The sequence below is a fragment of the Neolamprologus multifasciatus genome, chromosome 9 (genome assembly GCF_963576455.1).
Source record: "Neolamprologus multifasciatus chromosome 9, fNeoMul1.2, whole genome shotgun sequence".
NCBI lineage: Eukaryota > Metazoa > Chordata > Actinopteri > Cichliformes > Cichlidae > Neolamprologus > Neolamprologus multifasciatus.
The window spans coordinates 29237362-29264708 of record NC_140447.1 but is presented as its reverse complement, the minus strand read 5'-3'; the positions used below and the strand labels follow the sequence as shown (position 1 = coordinate 29264708).

The following is a 27347-nucleotide window of genomic DNA, read 5'->3' as shown; positions in this document are numbered from 1 at the left end:
ACATGTACTGATCCAAACACGGGGTGAGAACAGTGTGTGTATATATGTGAGTGTGTGTGTGTGTTGGATCACTTAGGGATCGTGTTGCTGTGGTCATTACAAAACAGGAGCGCGGCGAGCAGCAGATGAGGCCGCTCAGATGGATGGCGTCTCTTCAAAGAGATTTTAAAAACTCCAATTTGTTAACATCAGCTAATAGGAAACGATGCTTTGTGTTCTTGTTAGTTGCATAAAAAGTGTAAAAAATGGACACAGCCACAGCGACGTCACCCACTGGTTTTTGGAAGGCCTTGATTACTACCTTGTTGTTTTTTTTAGATCCAAAAGTGTCCACATTTGGAAGCTAGGGTGGAGCGTTAAGCTGTCAGCGTAACCACGGTCCATTAATAAACTGCACGGGTGAGAAAAGCAAAACACTAACCAATTAGTTTCAAAGTAAGAAACAGTCCAGATAAAGTCCAAGTAAAGAAACTTGAAACCTTATGTCTAAAATAATAGCACAACAAACAACAAACATTATGTTGTTTTGTTTGTGGTACATGAGTTGCTGTGAAACAAGCCCTGGTCTTCTACGCTTTTCCGACTTTCCTACTGGAAATCACTAAATCCGACATCCAAAGTAACTGGAACGTTGCAGTAACCTTGGTGTTCTGAAATGAATGTTCTCAAACAGGAAGTGATTGAAACAAGTTGCTAGCCAGCTGGTTAATACTACAGTCCCACTCTTTGGATGAAACGCCTTTTGAAGGCCGCTGGTGTCGGGTGTGGATGTTAAATTTAGGGTCAAGACTTTTTCACAGTGAGTACCTCAGACCACACAGCAGCAGATTGAAACGTTTGGCTTATTTGAAGTTTGCTGATTTTGGTTTGTCTCAGGGACCATCAAGGTGAACTTTTACTGAGTGCAGTTAAACCCTCGTCCTACAGTTTCCCGGGCTAATGTGTTTTTATCATCCTAATCATAGTTCTGTAGCTACTCACCAGGTCGCACATTGTTATATGTGCTTCACTAATCCTCCAGACATCCTCAGTGTGTAGATTTTCGTGTCTGTTTACGACCTTTTACCTACAGCGGTGCTGTACGTTTTTGATTGTTTGAACCTTGTGAAGCAGCCGGCCTGTTTTCCATTTGAGTAAAAGGAATTTGGATTGTTTTACCTCTGGGTGGTGAGCCAGTGACTGTTTGCTTTTGGGAACTGATCGAGCATTTGGACCCGGAAACAGATAATAGTGTCGTATGTACCAAGTGGATTTGGGGATGATGTAGTCCTGCTAGGTGGCATCTGTGTGTGAAGAGGTGTGGATGAGAATTAGCACCTCCAAATCTGAGGCCACAGTTCTCCAGCCAGAGAAGGGTGGATGCCCGCACTGTTTTGGGAATTAATCGCTTCTTCAGGATCTATTAATGCACGTAACTAATCCACGGAAAGTGACATCACATCCGCTGGCACGAGCTACTCTTTGGTGTTGTTTCAGCAGTTTTTGTATCCTCGCGTTGTTGCTACAGTTTGAAGAGATGAAACTTTCTTTGCTTCCTGTTCTGACTTCTCCCCCACATACCAGATGTGGAGGTTTTATATGAGGGGCGACTCCGATGTTTCAGGAGAATGCTGCAGGGAGCGTTCGCGCCTTCAGCACTAGTATGTTTCAGAGCTGTGGCAACGTCACTGTTTGCGCACAAAGATCAATCAACATAGCGAACAAAAACGATCCATCAAGTGGAGGAGTGAGTGCGGAGAGGGAGGTCTAAACGTATGTATGCACCTGTAACTCAGATAAGGAGGTTCAGAAAAATAGATGAGTGGATTATGTGTTGTTTGTGAATAAGGGATTAATTCGTTTGCAAAAAAAACCCCTGAAAGTATCGATCACCTTTATTGATCACCAGCGTCAGTTGTTGTTAACTGATGTTTGAAAGGCTGATTTAAAGAACTCCATTTCATCACTTGTACAGTCACTACATAAAAAACTTAAAGGGGTCCTATTATGCTTTTTACTGAATTACCCCAACGAGGGACAGTTCTTAGTTTCTTAGGTAAGTACTGAGTTTTTAATTTTTTTTTTGTCTTGGCTCTGTATGATGTCATAGAGTGCGTTGTATCTAGAATGGTCATCTCAGGCACATAAGTGCCACTCAGCCTTTATTTACACTTGGCAGCCAATCAGGAGAAAGTAGCTTTGAGAGGAGGACAGTGGATGAGCTGAGGGGCTGCGTCCCAGCCTGGTATAAGATACTTAAGGATTATTTAGACTTGTGAATCACGCAAACTACTCTAAGAATAAAATGTGATGCTGGGAATGAGCAGAATTGTTCTCCTTTAAGAAGCTAAAACATGCCACAGAGGATATTTGTCTGATTAGTGGCAGAGAGGTAAAGCAGGTATTCTGCCTCCTAATAAAGGTGTTTGAGGACGCCGTGCCTTTAAGGTTATTGAAATGTGCAGCAATGAAAGTCAGGCTACAATTTCCTGCTGCATTTAGTGAGTATGGCTGCAGGATGAAACGTCAGTCTTTGTCTTTGAGGAGACGGTGCGGCGCTCCACCTGTTTATTAGATAAACGCAGCAATCAGCTGAGCTCCGGTAGATAAGCCTCTCCCTCACTCCCTCGCTTACTGTCGCCTAAATCGCATCATCTCTGCTGTATTGCTGTGACCTCGAGGCATTAAGGAGCCATTCTCAAGCGTTTAGCGTTCGCTCTTATGCAGAGTGACTCGCAGATGGGATGCAGCGAGCTGTCGGTGGATGATAGCAACGTCAAAGGACGGCCGCGTTAACCGCAGAGCTCTCAAAGTCCGGCTCTCCTGCAGTCCCTGAACTAACTGTTAGGTGCTGTAGAATGAAGCTGTGAATGTTTCTGGTGTGTTTAAGGACCTCTTGAGATCACGCTGTGAACTGTGGGTCCAGTCTCAGGTGTTAAAAGTAAAACGCTGTAACCAGGAGAAACAAAGAGATTGAAAATGAGGGGATGTCCACACACTCGTTCATGTTTAATCACCAAAGAGCTGCTCAGGTGGGAAACCAGCAGCAGCACATTTTCTTCGTCTTGCTAAATATTTCACATGGTATCAAAGCTTTTGTTCATTTTTCTCTTTTCTTTTTTGTATTGAATATTTATCAGGAGCTGGTGAGGGTGATTGTTGCGTTTCACTTCTAAATTCTTGCAGATTTGGGGGTTTTGTAAAATGCAATATTGCAGTTTTTTTCTCATTAACAATGAAGGCCTAGATTCTGCGTGTGCATGAACACGACAACAACAACAACAACGTGCATCTGTGGCCTGAAGCCGTACATTTCAGGTCAGTGTAGCCTTGTTGTTTTTTTGTATCTGCAGTGCCTCACGCGGCCTCTTTCCCAGGGATGTTGATGAATAATTAATGAGTATTTACACTATTATGTGTGATTAAGTTGATCAGGCTTGATGAATGAAGCATCGCTGTGGAGGAGAGTTTCCAATCAGGATGGGATGCAAAGTTCTTCTTATTGTACTCCATAGATTTAGGTGTTTATAGTTCCATCCAGAGTCCAGCGTCTGTCACAGAACTGACATATATAGACAGACAACCACATTCGCACCTACATACAATTTAAAATCGACAGCTAACCTAGTGTATAGGTAGTGTATGTGTTTGGATTGTGGGAGGAAGCCAGAGAGAACCCACGCAGGAACAGAGATAAGATGCAAGCTCCACACAGGAAGGCCCCGGCCAGCTGGTGGGTTTGAACCTGAGACACTCTTGCTGTGAAGCAACAGTGCCAGTGACCACACCAACATGTCACTCAGCATATAGTTGTTGTTTGAAATTTCAAAGCACTAGATTATGTAGCTTTTGAGGCCAGGAGTAGTGTGTGGAACATGTGTAGTAGGTTGTTTTGGGTGTCACAGTTAGAGGAGCACAAGTCCAACCTCTCCCCTTTTTTTGATTGAGATGCTTTGGGTTTGGATATCTGCCAATCCTGATTATGGATCCAACAGCAGTGATAAATTACTGATCTGTATTCCTCACTGTGAGGACAAGGTTGGAAATGATTCTTTATTGTTTAAAAGCAACACACTTGACTTAAATGTTGCTTTCCTAACTTGAAGAATATAAATGTACTGATTTTTGGTATTATTGCAATTCATAAGGGAAAACTGCTCTGCTGTTATTCGTGTAAGTTATTTACACTAGGCTCATTTCACTACATCCTATTCATCTTTTTCTGACATTTACAATTGGATATCTCCAAATAATTATTAAAGTCTAAAATCCTCTTGTATTATTATTATATTTCATGTAAATTAGGGGGGGCAGAACCTGGCAGAGTTTTGTTGCCAGAATGCTCAAAGCAGATGCACTGTTCGATAGTGAAAAGTGCACTGACATGGAGATGTGTGAATTTAGTAAAAATGGCCTGTTGGTGCTCCTAAGCTCAGAAAATGCAGAGTTATTAATCTGTATTCATAACCTGTACAAATGATATATCAGCTTGTTGCAGATGCTACACAGGATTCATTTGTTTTAATAATTAAACCAAACCACACACAGACACAGACACACACACACACACACACACACACACACTGGTGTCTTGAGCTCTAAGTAATGACAAAGCAAATTTTCACAAACAGTATGCGCTGAAGCATAATAAGTATAATAATGGTCACATATTTGTGTCGAGTATCATCTGTACTGGTGAGTCCACATTTGCGTCAGATAAGTATTTAAATTTTGACCCCCCAAAAAACCGCAGTTGTGAAACTCCTGTTTGCATTGGTATGATCTGACTGTAAAGTTGGACTTGAAATTTCATTAAAAATTCTTTTAAAAGTTGTAAATCTTAGTTGACATAAGCTGTTCCTTCCTAAAGATAAATTTTGTTATATCTGTGTGTATGCAAAGTCCTGCTGACAAATCAAGTTGTTGGGTTTGTTTTACACATTAAAGCCTAAATAGTAACTGATGAGAAAATGTCTTCAGGCATTTATCGTATTCAAGTTTAGCTGCAGTTCAGGTTTTACCCTTCTACACATCCAGTTGATAAATCTCTTATTAGTGGTGTTTCATCCACCCTATATTTGCATCTGCCACTGTAAGCTGCTTTGCAACCCACCCCCACCCCAGGCCCTCCTTTCTAGCTGTGTCATTGCTCAGTTCTGTAATGATGAGTCTTGTAGTTGCTGCATTGCTGCAGCCAGATATAAATAAGGGCAGGTGAAAATGGCAGTCTTCTTGTGACTGCAGTCTGCAGGGTAAAACATCTTGATATCATCATGTAGTATGAAGCCTGGTAGAAAAGGGCAGCTTGACTCTCTGACATGGACAGGATTATTTTAAGTCTCATGTATGACAGCATGAAACCTGCCTCAGCTGGGTTGATGTTTGTCTCGAAGCTTTGCTTGATGATTTCTAGCTTTTCAAATCTTTTCTGATTGATCTCTTCTCTAATTGGCTATCTGACCCTCTCTGCCCTATGACAGCCTGACTTCACTGTGCGTATTGATTATTGGGGATCTTATAGGTGGAGGAGAACATGAGGCATGCTACAGTCCTTTATCTTTGTCTGGTCTAAGTAAAGGCAACATGTTATACAAAACTGTTATGATAGAGGTTTTTGGACAAAGTTTGTGTTCTCCATTCTTTAAGCACTGGTTCGAGCACCATTTAAGCACAGGCACCGTTTCAAAAGTACTGGTTTGGCACCGGTATCGGATAAAACCTGAACGATACCCATCCCTACTCACAAGGCAGGGTGACCAAGGTTTGATTGGCACATAGTTTCAGGCAAGTTAGCTACTTGTTACTGATATTGTTCATATACAGCAGGCTAATGAACTTATCCGTCATTTTTAGCTGCACAAGCAACGACCTGCTCTCTCCGGATATTTTCAGAATGCAGTCGTCTCTGGGAAAACTTTCTCTGTGACATCAATAACACTTCCCTGATCTCTTCATATGAGAATTATCCTCCACTATCATCCTCCTTTGGTTCAGAAAGGAGGATGATTGTGGGTATACCCATTGGTTAACTTGACAATCACAGATTCTTAACCAATAAGCATGCAGTTTCACAGTCTGATGGAGATGGCAAAAGTTCTTACGTACGCTGTAACCGTCATGACTTGATGGGCACCTCCCCAAACGTTACTGGCCGTGATTGGCCTGTTCGATACCGTCTTTTTCTCCGAGGCATTTTCTGTTTCTGGCATCATTTTTCAAATCGACTTGAAAGAGAATAAATCAAGTCAAGGAGATAAACTAAATATAAACTATTGCCGACTACAGTTTTGGTAATTAAATTGCACAGGAGCGCTGGCCGCTTGCATAGACTACTTCACAGGCTTTACGTAGCTTCAGCACAGACATTTAAATTAAGCTTCAACTTGACGCTTTGCAATTGGACTTTCTCCATCTTTTATACCAGCGGTCCCCAACCCCCGGGCCTCGGACCGGTACTGGTCCGTGAGTCGTTTGGTACCGGGCCGCGAGAGTTGAGGCTCAGGTGTGAAATGTTTAGTTTTCAGGGTTTTTATCGGTTTTCAGCGTTATTTTGTTATTGTTTTTATCGTTTGCTCGGTTTTCCTGGGTCTTTTCACATGTGTTATGAATAAATCTTTTTTTTTTCGGTACCAGTACTAGTTTTATTATGTTGTATTTATCCGCGACACCTTAAAGGCCGGTCCATGAAAATATTGTCGGGCATAAACTGGTCCGTGGCGCAAAAAAGGTTGGGGACCGCTGTTTTATACCATCTGCTCTATCCGCCTATTCAAAGTGAAATGGGAAGCCTGAAACACGTCCATGTGAATCCTGTACCTCACCTTTACTCTAGACGTCAAAACAAATTAGCAGCGAGCAGCTTTAATGTGTTGTGACTACGTGATGGTTTCGCGGTGTTGTTTAAGGAGTCCTGATGGCTGATCATCAGCACAATCCTGACATTGATTTTCAGTCAATCTGAACGCTTCTGATCTGAGTCGTCTTCATTGAGCAGTCAAATTGCACAACACGCCCACAGAACCGAGGCCCACAGTCTAGTTTTGCTTGCTGTGAGACTCAGCGGGCATGTGATGGAGACAGACGTCATTTCAAAGACGCTGCATGACAAATGACTGACAGCCCCTCTATTCTGATGACACTCCAACGCACCACTCATCGAGCTGTCACTGGTCTGCTTCCCATTTTTAACCGGAAACCACGTGGCTATTGTTCTCCGGACTGGTTCTGTCATCCAGTACTGACTGAAACGTGTCAGCAAAGAAAGCTATTGTATAGTATAGCTTTCTTATAGGACAGTTCTGTACTTAAGTTACCAAGTAATTCATGCTGAGTTTCATTGCTGCTTGTCTGTTTTGTTTGTGCAGTTTGTCCATTTTAAGAAGAAAGTTACATCATCGCCTAAATCACTCATCTAAACTCCCAACTTGGCATGACTTTAAGCTGCTGGACTCAACTAATTCTCAGTGGTACTACTTTTAGTATCACTTAATTTGCCCAAGAGTTTTTTTTATTTAGTCTGGAGAGTGAGTGCATAGTGAAGACTGTGAAGTCCATGGCTGGATTTTAATACTTTAAAATTACATCCAGACCCAGTACTGGATTTTAAATGTGAATAATGGTGTCATGGTATCACTGATTGTGAGTTCAGCCTTCCCTGCACCGTCTGCTGGACAAACTACTGTGTGTGAATGCACTGAGTGATATTCCACTATTATCCCCAACTTTGAAAAAACTAGAAACACAAAGTTTTATTGAGTCGTATTAAAAACTTGCTGTGCAAAGATCATGATTTGGCATTTATGCCCACAGAAGCTGCGAGCTCTTACATTTAGGAGGTTTGAATAAAAAGGTAAATAATTAGTTAATCAGAGTTTAATTTGTCTAATCATTTCCAGCCCTCTTCAATCAGTATATTAAAAAGTATTATTTATTTTATTTTATATATACAGTTATTTGTATGATGTCTTAAAGCAGGTGTGGGGAACTCCAGGCCTTGGTGCCGGTGTCCTGCAGGTTTTAGATCTCACCCTGGGTCTACACACCTGAATCACATGATTAGTTCGTTACCAGACCTCTGGAGAACTTCAAGACATGTTGAGGAGGTAATTCAGCCATTTGAATCAGCTGTGTTGGATCAAGGACACATCTAAAACCTGCAGGGACACTGGCCTTTGAGGCCTGGAGTTTGACACCTGTGTCTTAGTGGGAGGATGTCTCTAAAATGGTCATCTCAGGTAGGGCTGGGCGATATGACCCAAAATTCATATATTGATATTTTTTAGCTGGATGGCGATATATAATATATATATCTCGATATTTTTTTTAAAGCCATAAAGTAAGAACAAAAACAGAGTTCTTAGTCAAAGCTGTGTCCCAGATGTCACACAGGCACTTTAATTAACATACAGCATAGACATGTACATGAAAAAAACTACTCAAAAATAAATTATGAGCATTTACTAAATAATAATGCTCCATAAATAAAAGAAAACAATGTTGTTTTTGTGCATAACAAAAACTCACAATTGTGCAGTCAAAATGTAAACTAACAGACGCTGAGCATAATAACAAAGACAGATTTCACAGCTGCTCTGTTCATAACTTCCTTATATTATTATTATTATTATTATTATTATTATATTATTCCTTATACACACACAATACGGTAATATTACGTTGAAGCACAGTGCGTATCACTCCGCGAGGCTCCTCGGTAGCCGTAATGCTCCGACAATCCATCAAGCGGTGTAGCTCTGTAGTTTAGCAAACTTGTACTAAAACATTTTTTGACAGATTTTGAGCGCCGTGTAGCACATAAAATCGGTTCGCGGTCATCAAGCACAACCAGAATATATACATAAGGCGCGCTGTCAACTTTTGAGAGAATGAAAGGATTTTAGGCTGTGCAGCGCCTCTGGGCTGCATGGCGTTAGCGTGGTTAGCTCGTTAGCGTGGTTAGCTCGTTAACACGTTGACGCCGTCCAGCCCCACGCACGGGGCGATGCGCAGTAACTCGTTAACGGAGATTTGCCGTGTCCATCTTGTCGCTGCCTGCAGGTGAAGCGATGGGGGAGGAGGGGGAGTTGTGTTCAGTGAAGGAGAGGCGAGGTCGAGTAACGTTGCGTAGAGACAAAAGTGGACAAAGAGAGGCAAACTTGCGGCTCCACAACTATAATTATAACGTAACATAGACTATATCGATATAAAGGATGTTGTCACATCTTATATGTCGTATAAAAGCCCCAATCTCAGGCACAGAAGCCCCACTCAGCTGTTGTTCATACCCATAGTCTTTGCAAGGCACCAAGGCCCAGTATAACCTACATAAGGATTATTTTAAATTGTGAGTCATGCAAAGCTACCCTAATCGAGTTTAAAATGGTAAATACTGAGAAGGATGCTTATCATTATTTACGCAAACCACAGTGACGTCTTCACATTGCTTGTTTATTATACTCCATTGATACTAATCATTAAAACCAGTCAAATCCCAGTTCTTGAAAAGTGGAAACAAGCACTGGTTAGACATTTGTGACCAATAAATGAGCAGAACTGTTGAGCTATAGGAACAATTACTTACATGCACTGATGATGTCAGAATCCAGAATTTTTCTCTGCAGGTTTTTTGTCCTACATAGATGATTTTGTTTGTGTATTTTACCCAAAGAGGTTTTTATTTTCCTCAAACAGATTTATTAACTCCTCGGGCATATTGCATATTTTGGTTCCTCCAAGACTCATCGGCTTTTACATGGACTGATCCCGTGAAATGTCGTCTCACCCCAGAGGTCCCTTCATAGGCAGGAAAACGTTGCTTTGCGTGTCTGTTTCTGCCTTAATTTGACAGTTTAACCTTTTAATTAGGTCAGAGTGAGGAGCAGCAGAAACAGAGAGAGAGGTGTCACTACAGCTCAAACGCTGAATGGATTCAGTGTTGAACTGCAAATTGAGTCTAATTTTGAACAGTTAGTGTCGTTTATTGAGCGAGGAGCCCGAACATTTACTCGATTAAGCCACTTGAAGCAAAGACGAGCTTGTAGAGTTTTTTTCAGTGTGACTGCTTGTTTACAAGGTGCCAAGTATAATGAAAAGTTTGCAGAGCACAGTAATGCCATCAAACGGTTTATTATCCCGACTGCAGATACACTGATTGTTAAATTGCAGACCGATTCAGTGTTTTCTTTTTAATTTTTTAATATCATTTATTCCCAGAAATAAATATTATTTGGATATGGATCAATGGATCCATAAAACCAGGCACTCAAAAATGTAATTACAAGTCAATTTGTGTCATTGTGTTACATAAGTACAATATGAAAACAAATTACATTAAATCAGTCATTTGTGACGTGCTTTAAATTGACATCTTTTTAAAAATAAGTGGAGTCATACACAAAGGAAAAATATTCATTTCTTCTACATGGACACAAATAAGTACAAATGAGACCAGACAGATCTGAGCTCAGGCACAAAAATCAGGTTGGAAAATTCATGTCCAGGAAGTGCAAATCAATACACGAGTGACTGTTTCATAAAGCGTGTTTGAGCGAGCGAACGATCAGTCCTGCGAAATTCAGTCAGACGACTCTGGTTTGAAGTAAGCGACTTATTGCAGCAGCAGAATACCGTCTGCTGACGAGGCTGCGAGCTCATTACCCCTCAGATATGTTTCTGACAGAAATTAGGGAGTGACGAGTAAATGCATCTCTTAATAGAAGTAATGCATTATTAATAGATGCATCTCCTCTGATAATAGATTGGACTTTTGTCAGTAAATGTATCTGCAATTATGATATATGTGTGTAGTTCTCTGCCTCCTCTTTGTAACCATTTGTAGCCTTTGTCTGTGTTTCATATCCCGAGCTGAGTTTCTTTGGACTGTGGGAAACTGTGATGGACGCGTATCACTGTTTCCCCCCGGACATGATACTGTATGTCCACTGGTGGCATCTTAACCCACTGCTCCGACGGGGCGCCCTGGTTTTCTGCTTTTCTGCCATTGTGGACGTGACGCTTGGCTGCTGCTACAACTGTGTGTATATTTAGACATATACTGTATAAATGTGTGTGTTTCTGTGTGTTGCCCCTGGCTTTGCTGTGGACACACAAGTTGTAAAGCCAGAGGACGCCCCGCCGTCCACACGGGTCCCTGCATGTGAGTGTGACAGCCCAAGGTCCCCAAAGCATGACGCATGCTTTAGTCCTCCTTTATGTGTGTGCATTTGTGTGTATATGTGTGTGTGTGTGTGTGTGTGTGTTTGAGTGTGCCTGCTGGAGGTAGATTTGGTTACCATGGTGGCTTTGTGGGTGGACTGGCTGTTTATGATTATGTGATAAGAAAGAGAGAGATCAAGTGAAAGCTGGATGTTAAGGAAAAGGATGCAGAGCAGAGTCCAGCCAATAGGAAGATTGTGTGTAATGCAGAGCCAACGGTCTCTGCGCTGCTGTGCATCTAGATTTTGCTGCAGCCAGTTGACAGGAGAAAAGGTTCTACATCCTCTTAATTATTTTTTAAGATTTTTTCTTAATTTAAGAGATGTAATTATGATTTCCCATCCAGGCACCCCTTTTCCATCAGCTCATAGTTCCTGATATATTGTTAAAGGTGCAGATCATCGAGCTGAATGAGCTAAAAGTCACTCATTTCTGGTCATACTGAAGAAAACATTAAGTTGGTCTTGTAAAATGTGGTTATTTTAGGTGTAAGAAAGGAGGATTATTAGGGGTGGGGGAAAAAATCAATACTGTGTAGTATGGTGATATTTTGTTTGCTAATAATGTATCGATACAGGGACAGCAGAAATTGATATTTTGTTACAAAAAAGGTTTTTGTGCTCTGACTTCAGAGCATGTTGATCCTTTTTCTGAGCAAGAATCCTGACATTCCTTCACTGTCCAAATGTGTTTAACTTGTTTTTTTGGCAGCAATAAACATGACAGTTTACTTATTTTAATTTAAGACATGTTTTATTTTAATTAAGTTTAAAACTTTTTTATTTAATGTAAAATTATATTTTGTTTTAATTTACTTTCAAATTCTTCAGTTGCTGAAGGGGCTGCATAGTTTTCATAAACTGCATAGTTCAGAATAGCTATAATTGTACCAGATGGTTGATTCAGTTAAGTTGGACTAGACTGTAATACAAACCGTTCATACAAAGACTGAGTGTGAGACTTTGATATTAGATAAAATGAATATTGATAAAGTTTACCTTTATGTACAGAATCTGAATATCGCAAAATATTTTTAAAAATTGCAATAATATCGTATCGTGCTTTAAGTATTGTGATAATATCGTATTGTGGGATGTATGGTGATTCCCTCCTCTAAGGATTATCCAGGATAGCCTCATTGGCTAATCATTCACAATCACAAGTATTCAACACCGAAATTTGGATGACAAAAAAATTAGGCTCGAGGCTTTCATGATGTCACCTGTCTAACAGGTGACATCTATGTCGCCACATCCGTTCTTCTTACTGCTTATGCGTAGTGTTGAACTCTGTGTTAGCTTTTTGGCCATCGCTGTTTTTTGGTTTTGGTTTATTTGACCAAATTTAGACCAAAGAATGATCAGAATCAGCTTTATTGACTTTATTGAATGATACATTATCAGGTAACATTAAGTAAAGCAGTCAGAAAACTGCACTGATTGGGTGCATGGTCTGCTAATCGGTGCTAGCCCTGACAGCACCCTCACCGCCATTGCTGTGACACTGACATGACAGTAAATCACTCTCCATCCAGCACAGCGCCACACGGCATTACTGATGTAACTTATGTGCTGTGTGGGTGGTGTTAGTGCGTAGCAGACGCATGTGTTTGTTTGCTCATTTCTATACCGGTTAGTGTTGCTTCGTCCATGTGATCCACGAGGACCACTTTAGGGCGATATTGCTTACCTCTGCTTCTCCAACTTCCTTTCTTTCTCTGACCACGCCCAGGATTTACTCGGTAGCTTGGAGATCGTTTGGGGTGTGTGAGTCGTGTAGCTGGTTAGTGTAGTAGCAACACTTCCATGTTTGGAACGATAGATCGGGGTTTGAATCCTGACCAGCCCCTGCGTCTGGTAGGGGTCCTCACGCTAGCATTAGATGTGTATTTTAAGGTTTTATTTACTCCTATGACGAGTAATTTTGGATTTTGGACTGTAAACGTCTGGTTTTCTGCTGTGATTAAAAAAACAAAAGATAATTCTTGGTTTTGGAGCACTGATCGAGCCAAACAAGCAACACAAACACACAAGATATTCTTTAGGAAATTGTAACTACTACTCGTTGTTTTATGGTTTTATTAAATCAAGTGATTAATTGAGACTGTTGGGACTTTTTTAGTTTTTTGTGACTGACATGATCGTATTGTTGCAGAAAAAGTTGGTGGTAAAACATCCAGAAATCTGGAATGATGCGTTCTCTGCAGACAACATCACAGGTTTATGGTGAACTTGGTAAAATAAGTTTTCATGGTTCTCTCTCACTTGCTCTCTGGCACTGTTTTTTTGTTTTGCCAAACCTTTCAACTGCGCGTTGGCAGCGGGCGTAAAAACTCCAATCTGCAGTCAGCCGCGATCGATCCTCTCTCAGCTGTGTGCCATTAAAACAGGTGAGCGTCGAGGAGCGGGGAAGAGAGGGAGCGGCGAGACGGAGGAAAGTAATTAGGCTGCCAATACAGGCTGCTGCGACTCACACACACCTCACAGACTCGAACATATGCACTCCCCCTGGCAGGTATCATTAGCCCACTTCTCACATCTGATGCTCCAAATCCAAGATGGCCGTTTCAGGCCTTCTCCAGGAGAACCGTTGCTAGGCAACTCCCTCCCTGCTCTGCTGCGCTGCAAGTGGAAGATGGCGTCTCCCTATGGACCGCTCGTGTGTGTGAATTAGAGACAGAAGAAACCAGGAATAAACAGAGGAAACACCTCAGTCAGATGTAACACACACACACACCCACACACCTATCTATCTATCTATCTATCTATCTATCTATCTATCTATCTATCTATCTATCTATCTATCTATCTATCTGTCTGTCTATCTATCTATCTATCTATCTATCTATCTATCTGTTTTTTTTCATGATTTTTTAAAATTAGTTTGTGTGTTTATTAGAGAGTTAATTGGGTTTAATTTCAATGATGATTTCTTGCAGTGCACAGGAGAGGTGAAGAAAAGAGTGTAGGCAGGGTGGAGATGAGCGCCAGTGGTGATTTGATTCAACAAGAGTAAAAGGGAAGGTTTGCAAAATGGTAGAGACCAGCTATGAAGTAATGTCATTAGAACAGGTGAGTGCCAATAAAAAGACAGGAGGCTGAGCTGGAAGTGACAGAGTTGGCGATGCTGAGATTTTCGCTGGGAGTGAGCAGAATGGACACAGGGTTAGAAATGAGAATGTCAGAGGAAGAGTGCAGGTTTAGCGGTTTGGAGACAAAGTTAGAGAGGCTGGATGAGCATGGACATGTGCAGGTTCATGGATGTAGTGCAGGAGGATACGCAGAGGGTCGGTGTGACAGAGGACGAGTGAAGAAGAATTTCATTTATGGCTTTTTCCACTTTTGATTTTTTCACTTCTCATAAAAGCCCAAATTCAAGCCGAGCTAATGGAAAGAGAGCCTTCAGATATTTCCTAGATGAAGGTGATTGCCATGCTATGGAAGGATATAATCATCTGCACAGTATCATTTCAGTCAGTTTTATGGGTCTCAGTAGCTTCCAGTGTCCAGTTTGTATTCTGTTTCGATTCACTGCATTGTTTTAGTTAGCTGTAATAACCCTAGCTCGTTGTCGTTCAAGCTAAATGTGATGCAGCTCATTTTGGAAGCATCCATGGACGGGATAAACTCATTGGGTTTTTAAAGCCTCAACGTTATCAGCCGGGTTGTCTCGTTTGATTCTTAGAGCCAGATTTGACCATATTTGCGTTAGAGGTCTCCTTGTCAACTAATTTACTGTTTTGTTTAAACGACTGAAAAAATGAGACTAGTTAAATACTCTAAAAGTTAGAAAAAATCTTAAAAATATTGAATAGAATTAATGTAGTTAAACACTGACCATACAAATATTGTGTGTGTGTATTTAAGAGCTACAGTGGGGCAAAAAAGTATTTAGTCAGCCACCGATTGTGCAAGTTCCCCCACTTAAAATGATGACAGAGGTCAGTAATTTGCACCAGAGGTACACTTCAACTGTGAGAGACAGAATGTGAAAAAAAAAATCCATGAATTCACATGGTAGGATTTGTAAAGAATTTATTCGTAAATCAGGGTGGAAAATAAGTATTTGGTCAATAACAAAAATACAACTCAATACTTTGTAACATAACCTTTGTTGGCAATAACAGAGGTCAAACGTTTACTATAGGTCTTTACCAGGTTTGCACACACAGTAGCTGGTATTTTGGCCCATTCCTCCATGCAGATCTTCTCAAGAGCAGTGATGTTTTGGGGCTGTCGCCGAGCAACACGGACTTTCAACTCACGCCACAGATTTTCTATGGGGTTGAGGTCTGGAGACTGGCTAGGCCACTCCAGGACTTTCAAATGCTTCTTACGGAGCCACTCCTTTGTTGCCCGGGCGGTGTGTTTTGGATCATTGTCATGTTGGAAGACCCAGCCTCGTTTCATCTTCAAAGTTCTCACTGATGGAAGGAGGTTTTGGCTCAAAATCTCACGATACTTGGCCCCATTCATTCTGTCCTTAACACGGATCAGTCGTCCTGTCCCCTTGGCAGAAAAACAGCCCCATAGCATGATGTTTCCACCCCCATGCTTCACAGTAGGTATGGTGTTCTTGGGATGCAACTCAGTATTCTTCTTCTTCCTCCAAACACGACGAGTTGAGTTTATACCAAAAAGTTCTACTTTGGTTTCATCTGACCACATGACATTCTCCCAATCCTCTGCTGTATCATCCATGTGCTCTCTGGCAAACTTCAGACGGGCCTGGACATGCACTGGCTTCAGCAGCGGAACATGTCTGGCACTGCGGGATTTGATTCCCTGCCGTTGTAGTGTGTTACTGATGGTGACCTTTGTTACTTTGGTCCCAGCTCTCTGCAGGTCATTCACCAGGTCCCCCCGTGTGGTTCTGGGATCTTTGCTCACCGTTCTCATGATCATTTTGACCCCACGGGATGAGATCTTGCGTGGAGCCCCAGATCGAGGGAGATTATCAGTGGTCTTGTATGTCTTCCATTTTCTGATGATTGCTCCCACAGTTGATTTTTTCACACCAAGCTGCTTGCCTATTGTAGATTCACTCTTCCCAGTCTGGTGCAGGTCTACAATTCTTTTCCTGGTGTCCTTCGAAAGCTCTTTGGTCTTGGCCATGGCGGAGTTTGGAGTCTGACTGGTTGAGGCTGTGGACAGGTGTCTTTTATACAGATGATGAGGTCAAACAGGTGCCATTCATACAGGTAACGAGTGGGGGACAGAAAAGCTTCTTACAGAAGACGTTACAGGTCTGTGAGAGCCAGGGATTTTCCTTGTTTGAGGTGACCAAATACTTATTTTCCACCCTGATTTACGAATAAATTCTTTACAAATCCTACCATGTGAATTCATGGATTTTTTTTTTCACATTCTGTCTCTCACAGTTGAAGTGTACCTCTGGTGCAAATTACTGACCTCTGTCATCATTTTAAGTGGGGGAACTTGCACAATCGGTGGCTGACTAAATACTTTTTTGCCCCACTGTATATGAAACTGTTAGTCACATTAATTTATAATAAAGTCCTATTTAAGTGTTACTGAAATATAACATGTAATTGGATATGTACAGTTGCTTGACAAAAAAGCTTTACTCTCCATCTGATTGGTCAGTAGTTGCTAGTGGTTACAGCTTTTTGGTCACAAAAAGGCATATGGTACTTGAGAGAAAAACTCCTTCCAGTTGTTTTGTTTGCAAACTCGTTGCTGCAGTCACCCATAGTTTGAGTGGAAGACATAAACTTGTCTTCAAAGGTGTAGCACCCTCTCTGTGACCAAATTCACCTAGCAACAGCCTGCAGCCTCTGGCAACCATTTGGAGAGTAAAGCTTTTTTTATAGTAAGTTACCAGGGGATTGTCTCTAGAGCCATATTTCGGAGGCCTTACAGTGAAGAGTATAGCTAGTGTTAGCAGAGCACCAGCAGCAGGTCTTGCAGGCTAGAAACATCTTGGATTGTCTGTATGGCCTGCATTTGTATAGCGCTTTTCTAGTCCTTAAGGACCCCAAAGCACTTTACACTACATTCAGTCATTCACCCATTCACACACGCATTCACACACTGGTGATGGCAGCTACATTGGCGCACTGACAGAGGCGAGGCTGCCGGACACTGGCGCCACCGGGCCCTCTGACCACCACCAGTAGGCAAACATGGGGTTAGTATCTTGCCCAAGGATATTTGGCATGCAGCCAGGAGGGATGGGATCGAACCACCGACCTTCTGATTAGTGGCTGACCTGCTCTGCCACCTGAGCTGCAGCCACTGCAGTCTGTATAATTTGTTTCCATTAAAAATAGGGCCGTAAAGCCTTTTGTAGACTAAATGCTCTGTTTCTGAAAATCTCCTGGTGCGATTTGATACATGTGTTGGAGATCCGGTATATTTGCACGGTCACTCTGAACATCCTGATGACGTCCATACGATGGAAATATATCACTGACCCTTTATAGGGGTCGATATAACGATATATATCGGATGACGATATAAAAACGTCTATCGTTTCATTTTACGCTATCGCTTGTTTCGTGGTGTCGCAAAATAAACTGTTTACGGCAATATTTTCTCATCGTTTTGATGGTCACTGTAGTGGCTATATTAATTTATTAAAGTTCTCTCTTTCTCTTATATTTTATATAACCACACTACCAATGGACAAGCGCCTGTTTTTATGCGTTGTCGTTAGCAACAACGACGGTAACAGCATCACGTGTCTGCTTGTTTATGTTCCACATAAACCTTTCACAATAAAGCTCAAGATCCTGTTGAGACTTTTCAAGATAAACTGAATCACGTGACAGAGCAGATTATTTAGGGATGAGAAGTAAAAAAGAGACGCCAGGTGCTAAAAAATAAACCTTAGGCTCAAACGTTAGAACAGGATTTTCCCCGCAGCACGCCGTGTAATAAATACTCACAAAGAAAACGGCGGCCGTTACAACTTATGTCTAAAAATGTATTGTTTCATGCATCAGTTAAAACACTCGACTCCAGCTACATGATGCGCAGCTGGAAACACTTCCCGCAAGTCGAGCTGCCCGAGATTCACAGAATTTAGAGAAAATGTTACATTTTTGTGATTTATATCGTTATCGGGACGATAGAATTCTTATATCGGGATATGAGATTTTGGTCATATCGCACAGCCCTAGCAGTTAACAATATTTCGTGGCTTGTATGAGAGGGTCTGACTGCACCAACACTGGACATGGAAGCAGCGTCCCGTTCGGCAGCCTGCCTTAAAACCATCTTGGCTGCTGTCATGATGTTCGCAGGGTTGTTTTGTAAGAAATGGATAAAGCTGTTGAAATGGATGAGCAGCCAGCGTGAGCTCACTGGACCTGATTTGTGGTCCTTCAGAGACTTTCTTGGAAATATATTGTTTACACCATAATAAGGTTCTCTCTCTAGGAAGTGATTTTTATGGAAACTGGATTCGCTACACTTCCACTGTTTGTTTGTAGCCATAAGTTGTTTGTATTCATAGACGCACAATCACATCTGTGCCCTGAAGTCACGCACTGCAAAAAAAAAAATCTGTGTGCAAACAGCTGAGCTCATCTTTTGGTAAATTGAGTAGCAGTCTCCACTCAGGTGTGATAAATTCACTTTTTACAGAAACAGCAGCTTGAAATAAGCAGAAGACTGCAGATAAAACTAGTGAAGCCGAGCGTCTTCTCTCCTGGCAGGTCTACAGAAATATGTTGGACTCTTTGGTATCACGTAGATCTGACAGTGTAGATGTGTTTGTGCTCAGATAAACAGGAAGCCTGGTGATATACTACATTTTTCTAGCTGTCAGAAAGCCCAACAAAAAGACCCAAAATCAGCAGTGATTTAGCGTCTGTGTATCCAAAACCCGAGCGCTCCATTGTTGGTCTGAAAACACATCAGCGAGCCACAGCGGTGCGCAGGGGGACATTTCCTTTCACTCCCATAAACACAGCGTAGTTCACTTTCACTGTTTGGACCATCCTGGTGCTCCACACGCACTCTGTCCTCGAAATGTTTATGAAAGCTTTGCTTGAAAAACAAAGCCGGGATGTTTTATGGATGTCTTGGTGTGTTTGAGCTATAAATGTCATTGTATTGTTGTATTTCTGGTTCTTTTATTAATTGCTTTGTTCTGGTTTTCGGTAGTTTTGTGCTTTTATTTGCCTCAATATTTTCCTTTGGGTTCCTCCCTCTGTCCTCTCTCTCTGGTGCTGCGTCTGCTTGATCCCTTCATGTTATTATGAAGTCTTCTTGTTTCAATGTGTTTGTCTTTGTGTTATTGTGTCCCCTTTTGTCCATGCTGACTGGTGTTTTGTGCTTGCTCTGGTTCTGTTTGTTCTCCATGCACTTCAAGCTCTGGAGTCTTTTTCATTTGGATATTTTCATTCCCAGTTTGGACTTCCTGCTGTGTTGCTTCCACTGAGGGAAGTCTGAGAGTAGAGCCACTGGACTGCTTGCAAAGTGTGAACATTTCAGAGAAGGATGACACTTTACTACTATTAATGCTGCTTCTCTATATTTCTACTAAGAAGAAATCAAGACGTTTAAGATAAAGAGCCAAAAAGGACGTTTTTGAGTTACGACTTGGTAACGACAGTCGTTTGATAGAAAGTGGAACAACATGAGACACATTGTTGGAATGTTTTTACATATGAGTGTTTTCACAAATAGCTTTTACTTCTATAAACTTTAAGAAAGGAGTTTTTGATTGATGTTCCTGCCCCGGCCCGCTGCTGATCAGATGGGACTAAGAGTTGCCCGTGGACTAAAAAGTGGTTGAAATGTTGAATTCAGGCTCTCGCTTAGTCATCGTCTCTTGAGCTATACTTGTCTTTAGAGCCTCTAAAGACAAGTATGTTTGATGTGAACTTGATAGCAAAATAAACTTATTAAAGTAATCATTATTTGCCAATCTTTTTTTTAAATATTTGATTTATCTTTACTCTTAGCTGAGTTCATCTCTTTTCTGTTCTCAGTCACTCATTTTTTTATTCTCTTGGCTCTCTTGATGTCATAGAGAGGGGAGATGAGCAGAACTGATGCTTAAAAAAAGAAACTAAACAAAAAATAACCTGAATGTTGTATAAAAATCTTTTATATAGAGACAGAAAAGCGACATCGTTGGTTGATTTTGATGTTTTTAATGACATTTGATGACTTTAAAGGCATCTGCTGCGGTGTAATACTTTCACTTGTCTCAGAGCGACTGATATTGTAGCCTCCCGGCGTCCTTTTGTCTTTGGATGTGATTTGTCTCCCGTCTCCGTGGCAATCAAACAACAATCAATAATTAGCGAACTGGTGTGAGCCAGTTTAACAGCATTTAATTGGGACAAACAAGGAAGTATTAGCACACATTAACCCTGCAGCGAGAACCGTGGGGTGCTGTGATTGATCAGCGGCCGTGTTGGTTTTGCTGGGGGTGGGGGGGTCGCCTAGGCAGCCACGACCTCCCTTAGGGACTGGAATGAATTTCTGCATCGCTGCCTCTCCACGCTGACCTCTGCCTGTCCGTCCATTAGTCTCTGCTGCTGTCACTAATCCACACTAATACTCATACTCGCTCTTAAAATCATCATGTAGTCACATAACAGGAGTACTGATGGTGTCATTTCACTTGTCATGTAGTTTATATGAAGAGATATGTTACCTACAGCTATACTATATGTTTTTCCTCTGGTGGTAGATTCATGCACGCGTGATTGATCTGTGTACAGTCGATGGAGCTGAATTTTTGACAGAAATCAATGAATTTTCGACTATTTCTGAGTCTTTTATAAAGAAAAAGCTGCAGTTATTCGAACTGAATTACTAAAACCTCAGATGACTCTCATGGTGGGAGTGCAGGAAGGAAAAGATCAAACCCTGCCCGTTGACGGTCACTGTGTATACAAAGACTGCTGGGTGAGGTGCTTCCTGGATCAGATGTGATTCAATGAGCAGCTTCTTCTAGTTGCTTTCTATGGCCCCGGGTGATGTTTTGGACATGTAGCGTACAAATGATAGCACTAAGTATATTTACTCGTGTTCCCTGCTGGACAGGAGTCCAAAAGCCAAGATGAAATTTCCTTCCCCAGTCATCCATCACGGGTCTCTCCAGCTTTGTTTCTGCTCTTTCAGGTTTTCATTTGGGACCCTTTATCTCCAGAAATATAAACGTGACACCCGAGACAGAGGCTCCTCCTGCTGTGGCGCTTAAACCCGACATGAATGTCAAGCATTGATGTTCTCATGTCAGAAAGCGAACAAGACCTTGGTGTGCTGTAGAACAAAACAAAGACTTGTGCCACATGACATTATAATGATGCTCAGATTATCATACGACCTTGAAAGCTTCTGTATGCATTGGGGGAAAAAACATCATGTAGCATTTGACTGTTGAACTGCAGAGTCTGTGCAGTGCAGAACATTATTCATCATCTCCATTATTCATTATTCATTTCATGTTGTTTTATTTATGTTTATGTTCTTAATTAACAGTCGGACAGAAGCATTAAAAGACTGTGAGAGACAGAGGAGGCTGGGTGACACGAGACCAATGAGGCTGCACCGTCTTATTTAAAGCGGACCTGTTATGCTTGTCCTTACTCTCTGTGCTGTAGCTATGCTGTCACAGTGGTAGAGGTTTTAAACATGGCTGAAATGCTACTGCCCACTAAATACTGAGGTCAGTGCATGCACAGGTAATCCCAATAAAGCACCATCTCAGGCGTTTTGGTAACACTTTATCATAACTGTCATTAATAAACAGTAAATTGTTAAATAGCTATTTAGTATATAGCTATTGGGGTGTTAACAAACAATTAGATTATCCTGTAATAATAACTGGTGTTATTATTGTGTCATAAAAAGTTGCTGGTACCTCAGACACAAGGACGAGGTTTGTGTAAATGTTGGCCCCTTTGCTCATGTGGCCACAACAGTGAGACAGATCATCCCTCACACAGCTTCAGATCCCACCTGTGTCCGACTTCCTGCCCACTCCTGTGAAAAACACACCTGATGCCATTTGAACAGAGAGACATTTCTGGGATCCTCTCCTTGCCTTGAGAGGATGCGATCAACTCTCGTGCAGCCACGCCCCGTGTATTCTCTTTGTGAAACAGACTGTAATAGGTTGTAATTGTATCTAGCGTGGCCACGATGCCGATGTTTACTTATACGCTCCAAGCCCAACATGAACAGCTCAGATCAAAGCAGACACACTGCAACGCATGTGTAACGACACACACATTGCTCTTTACTGTCATAACATCCAATCCACAGTCTTGTCTAACAGCCTGTCAGCTAGCATAAATGAATATAAAGCAGTGAAAATAAAACCACCATCTCCAGGTAACAGTTTCGTTATTTATCCAGCTGCTAAACTACCTACTCAGCCAAATCAATCCATTATATATGCATTATCCAGTATGAATTATTTAAAAAGATTTATAAATATCAGATACAACTTTACAATAATGGAAATTCCATGTGAGGATTAATAAACTATCAAATTTCTAGTTATTCACAACTGTAACAATAAAGTGTTACCACCATTATGATGTCAGCAAAAGCAGATTTCCTTATATGGTCATGTTAGGCACACAGCTCGAGTACAGAAGCCCCACCCACCTGCTTTTTAAAATGTCTCTTTACGAGGGGCAGCCAATGAGAAGACAACTGTATCGACAGGAGGGGAACAGCTTATTTCATACACTGAAGACGGCTGCAATAAGTACTGTGAATCAGGGTTTAAAACAAAGAGTGGGAAATCAGCATAATAGGTCCTCTTTAAAGAAAAACAAAAACAGTGTGATGGACACAATTTCTGGGGGAAAAAAGATGAAGGGAAACACCCACGCAGCCTCCGCTGGCTCTCTCATTCGTTATCTATCTCTATCTGTTCGCAGGGGACATCACTCAGAAGGGTTATGAGAAGAAGAGGTCCAAGCTGATCAGGGCATATGTTCCACATGCTGGAGGTAATTTAGCAACCTCTGACTCCCCCACACACTCCCCACGCCGCGAAAATATTCCCATACCGCTAGTAGAGAATCGATCCGGTATCATGACAAATACAGTGGCAACGATACTGTACTCGACTCTATCGATTCAGTCTTCAGCCGCCGGCATTAGTGAATGTAGGTTAGGACTCCCTAGAGCTCAGCTTGGGCCTGCTCCTCTTTATCTGAACGTGCTGTAGTCGCTGTCTTCAGACAAACACACACACACACACACAAGCCCTACAGGCTCTCCTGCAGCTAAAACACACACACACATATGTGTCACCCAATCTGGTTTACCCTTATCGTATATCGGATGATTTAGCAATAACGGCTCACTGGATACTGAGGGATGTTCTATCAGAGAGCAGAGAAGCAACTGCCACATTTTTCGAATTATTATTATTATTATTTTACTTTCTTTTTCTTTATCAATTCTTTCATTTTAAGATGCCAGAAAAATCTAATTTTTCTGCTGAGTCAGATCATCTCCATGTTTATTTTTCTTTGTTGGCCCTCCTATCTTTTGCTTTTGTCGAACGTATTTGTCCACGTGTGTGTATGTCTGTGTCTCTCTATATATGTATGCATCTGTCGCTGCTTGTCTGCTTGGCTCTGTAGGTATGGAGGGGCCGATGTCTCACCGGGCCCCCCTCGGCCCTCCCTCTGCGGCCCGTTTCCACCGACGGAGAACCTCCGGCACCAGAGACGAGCGCTACAGATCAGGTACGGAAACTACAGCTGCATAAACACCACCGGCGGATCGCTGAGACTTCTTATATAGTGTCCATATTCACCTCCTCTTCATTTTCTCTCATATTTCCTCTTCCAGCAGTGGATACTCGTATTAAACAAGGTGAAAGCTTCAGATATAATGAAATCAGCATATGTACAAGTAATCCCTGTGAGCCTAGTTCAGTATTCTTAGTATAAGATGAAGAAGGACTGTGTAGTATGCAAAGCTACTATAGCAGAGTCCAAGAATAAAAATACAGAGCTGGTAATGAACAGAATACGTTCCACTTTAAATGCATTAAGAAAAAAATGAATTCATAAAGCAGTGTAACTAGGGCTGCCACGATTAGTCGACTATTTAATAGTCGACGCGTTGTTTGAAGCTTTGTAAGATCCCAAAAGACATAGGAATAAGTAGTAGGATTTAAGAGTGTAATAACAGACAGAAACAGAAGATGGCAGCACTGCATGTACAAGGATGCCAGCTGCCGTTAAACCCCGAAGAAGAAGAAGCTGTGTCCCAGAATTCATAGCGCAGCCCAGCTCAGTTTACAACAATGGCGGCAGCTAGTTAGTTTTAATATTACTCTTATTATTCTTTCTGGGTCACAAAATAAACGTTTAACATATTTTCAGGCGGGAATGTAGCTGTGTAAACCTCAAATATCTGCTCAGTTTATCAAGACACCACATATTTTCAAAAGCGCTCTGACGTTTTCAGAGACGTCTGTTACCCACTAGCTCGATAGCTAGCCGGGGGCTAGGCTCACTAGAGCCGTGAGAACACCGGACTCCCGACTCGTTTTCAAACCCACCGCTGTCTTTCACTACTCAGGTTAAACATATATAAGTCACTTAGATAACTTAAAAATGTTATTGTTTGGCTTTTTCAGTATTTTATTTGTTCCTGAGTAAATCGGTTTGGCTGAGATTAAAGTTATAGTTTTTACACAGCTGAATAGCAGACAGCTTATTATCAGAAGTGTGAGACGCTGGAGAATATACTCCGGTGTCCTGTTATATTTTAGATAGCAAGGAGTTTATTAAACTTCACCGAAACAATCTGCAAATTTCATTAAAATTCAATAAACTCTCATCTTGTCTTTATTTTTAGTTAGCACAGACCTTAAACACTTAAAGCTGTAAGCTAATGATAGTTCTATAAGAGCAGATGCTGCTGGTGCAATAAGCTGTACGTTTTACATCCAATGGATGATGATCTGATTAGTCGACTAATCTCAAAACTAATCGGTGACTAGTCGACTATCAAAATAATCGTTTGTGGCAGCCCTAAGTGTAACCATGTTACTGCACATACTTGGCATTCAGTCCTTATGATTAGAAAAACAGAAGTATATCACATCGCGCTGCTGGCACCGTGGTAGTTAAAATGAACTTGTTGCTCTTTACTGTGAATTGAAGGATGATTACAGTCTGGCTTTATTCATGTGTAAACTGTAATTTTCAGTTAATACATTACAGGGACATGCAGTGTAATCAAAATGGATGAGACTTCAGCGGCTTTGTTTGTTGGAAAAGACATAGATGAAGGGGACAGTGCACTTTTTCAGCAGTGCCATCCTTCTTTTTGTTTTCCACTTGCATTTTTTAGGAAAACTTTCTCCCTCCTCCTTTGCATGAATGAGCCTGTTTACCTGTCTCTCTCTCTCTCTCACTCAGACGTGCACACTGAGGCGGTGCAGGCTGTGTTGGCGCGACACGTTGAGAGGAAGGTGGCGGTGCCCATGCCCTCCAAGAGACGCTCGCTGGTGGTGCAGACCTCCATGGATGCATACACGCCTCCAGGTGACGACACACAGACTGAGACACACCTGTATTTGTGCTCCATGTATTTTTCTGATTGAGATGTGATCAAACGAGACAACATATACTTGTGACGGTGGATTAAAACTGCAAGCTATAACAAAATACATCAATCAAGTAGAAATAAAATATGACAAACTAGAAAAAACCCAAAGTAAAATATAATAAGGAAGCTCAGTAATTTAACTTATAAACAGAATGTGTGAAAGTGGCTGTGTAAAGTTACACGACTTAACAATATTGAACAAAGAATAGCTCAGTGGTTCAGTTTAACAGGTCATGTGATCTTCTGATGTGCACTTTTGAGCAGGAGATTAGAAGCAGCCAAGCGTTGGATTGTTTTTTCATGTCTTTAAAATAGTGTTTAGTTTAAAGAAAAAAGTACAGAGAAAGTGCACACACTCATACACACACTCACACACACACATGCTGTGGTTATCTCCGCTGAAATGGGTTGCACTAAGCCGAAAATTTGACCCCGGAGAGGCAGGCCCGAGCCCAGACGGGATTATGTTGTAATGCCGTGTCTCTGCTTTCTCAGACGTTTTCCATTCTGACAGAAACACACTCATCTCTCCAAAAAACTGCAAACATGCACATTTCCTGAGGTGCTGATGGTTTTACAGTGAAAACAAACCACAGACAGATGTAACGTTGCACGCAGTCAGCTACTGTAAATGCGATCTGCCATCAGAAAAAGGAAAAACACCGATCAGTAGCTGACTATTCTGCGTATTTGTAACTGCAGAAAACGTGGACGAAGGGGGAAAGTCGGAGCTGACCTTTACCTCAAATATGAGCTCATTAGATTGAACATAATTGGAGTTGACGGTGTAATTTTGCTGCTGATTGGATTTTAATGGAGGAAATGTAATAACTTTGTTCACTGCCAATTTGCTTTTTAACCTTTGAGAAAATTCTTAAGCGATCCCGACATCACCCCAAAGGCTCGTCTTACTCATGAGCCTCAGTGGTCGACACGGGACACTTACTTGCTTCCTGTTATAGGAAAGTCAGAGCAGAAACTGAATCCCCATGTTATGTTTACTGCTCCTCCGTGTTCACACGATGAACTCGTTTAAAGAAGTCAATTCAGCCTTTTTCCTAAAGTGCAGCCCAAAGCCAGTTTTACCTAAATTGGTTCTCGTGGTTGTTACTACCTTAGCTGACTAATTATTGACATTTTCAGCTCTAGAGCCTGCTGTGTCGCCCAAAGCTCATCAAACTTCAGCGGTGAACAGAATGAATCATGGTCTCCAGGCTTTTTCTGAACCATTGTAATACTGACTGGAGACAATTGTCTTAAAAACACTCAATTCAGATCTGTTTCTTATTACCGGGCTCAGATGTGGATCAGTAGTCGTGGATTAAATGCCACGCTGGGTATAAATGAAGGGATGTGGGGTGGCACAGGAGTGGGACCTCAAACAAGGGAGGCGAGCAAGCCCACAGGAAATCCGAATGTTTGATTAGAAATAAATCCAGCGTAGAAAATTGGTGTAAAACACAATTTTCAGGCGCATGTGCAGCCACACGGGTTAGGTGAAAAATAATATGCATCAAGAGATTTGTATGCTTCTAGTTTTTCTTTTGCATAAATAGATATATAGAGATATATTTTATT

The 27347-nt window shown here is 41.5% G+C and overlaps 1 protein-coding gene across 3 annotated transcripts in view; it reads left to right on the top strand.

Annotated features, from left to right (window-relative positions):
* Window positions 1–27347, top strand: part of LOC146511774 (disco-interacting protein 2 homolog C-like) — a 78024-nt gene that overhangs the window by 1925 nt on the left and 48752 nt on the right. The window contains exons 1-4 of one of the 3 annotated variants that reach the window (XM_085172334.1): window positions 20666–22059; window positions 22103–23143; window positions 23786–23890; window positions 25580–25705. In XM_085172334.1, coding sequence (XP_085028460.1) covers window positions 23788–23890; window positions 25580–25705 — 229 coding nt within the window. In that variant the 5' untranslated portion in view covers window positions 20666–22059; window positions 22103–23143; window positions 23786–23787. Of the gene's footprint in view, window positions 1–20665; window positions 22060–22102; window positions 23144–23785; window positions 23891–25579; window positions 25706–27347 lie in introns of those variants that run through there. The other 2 variants (XM_085172332.1, XM_085172333.1) reach the window with 2 other exon arrangements.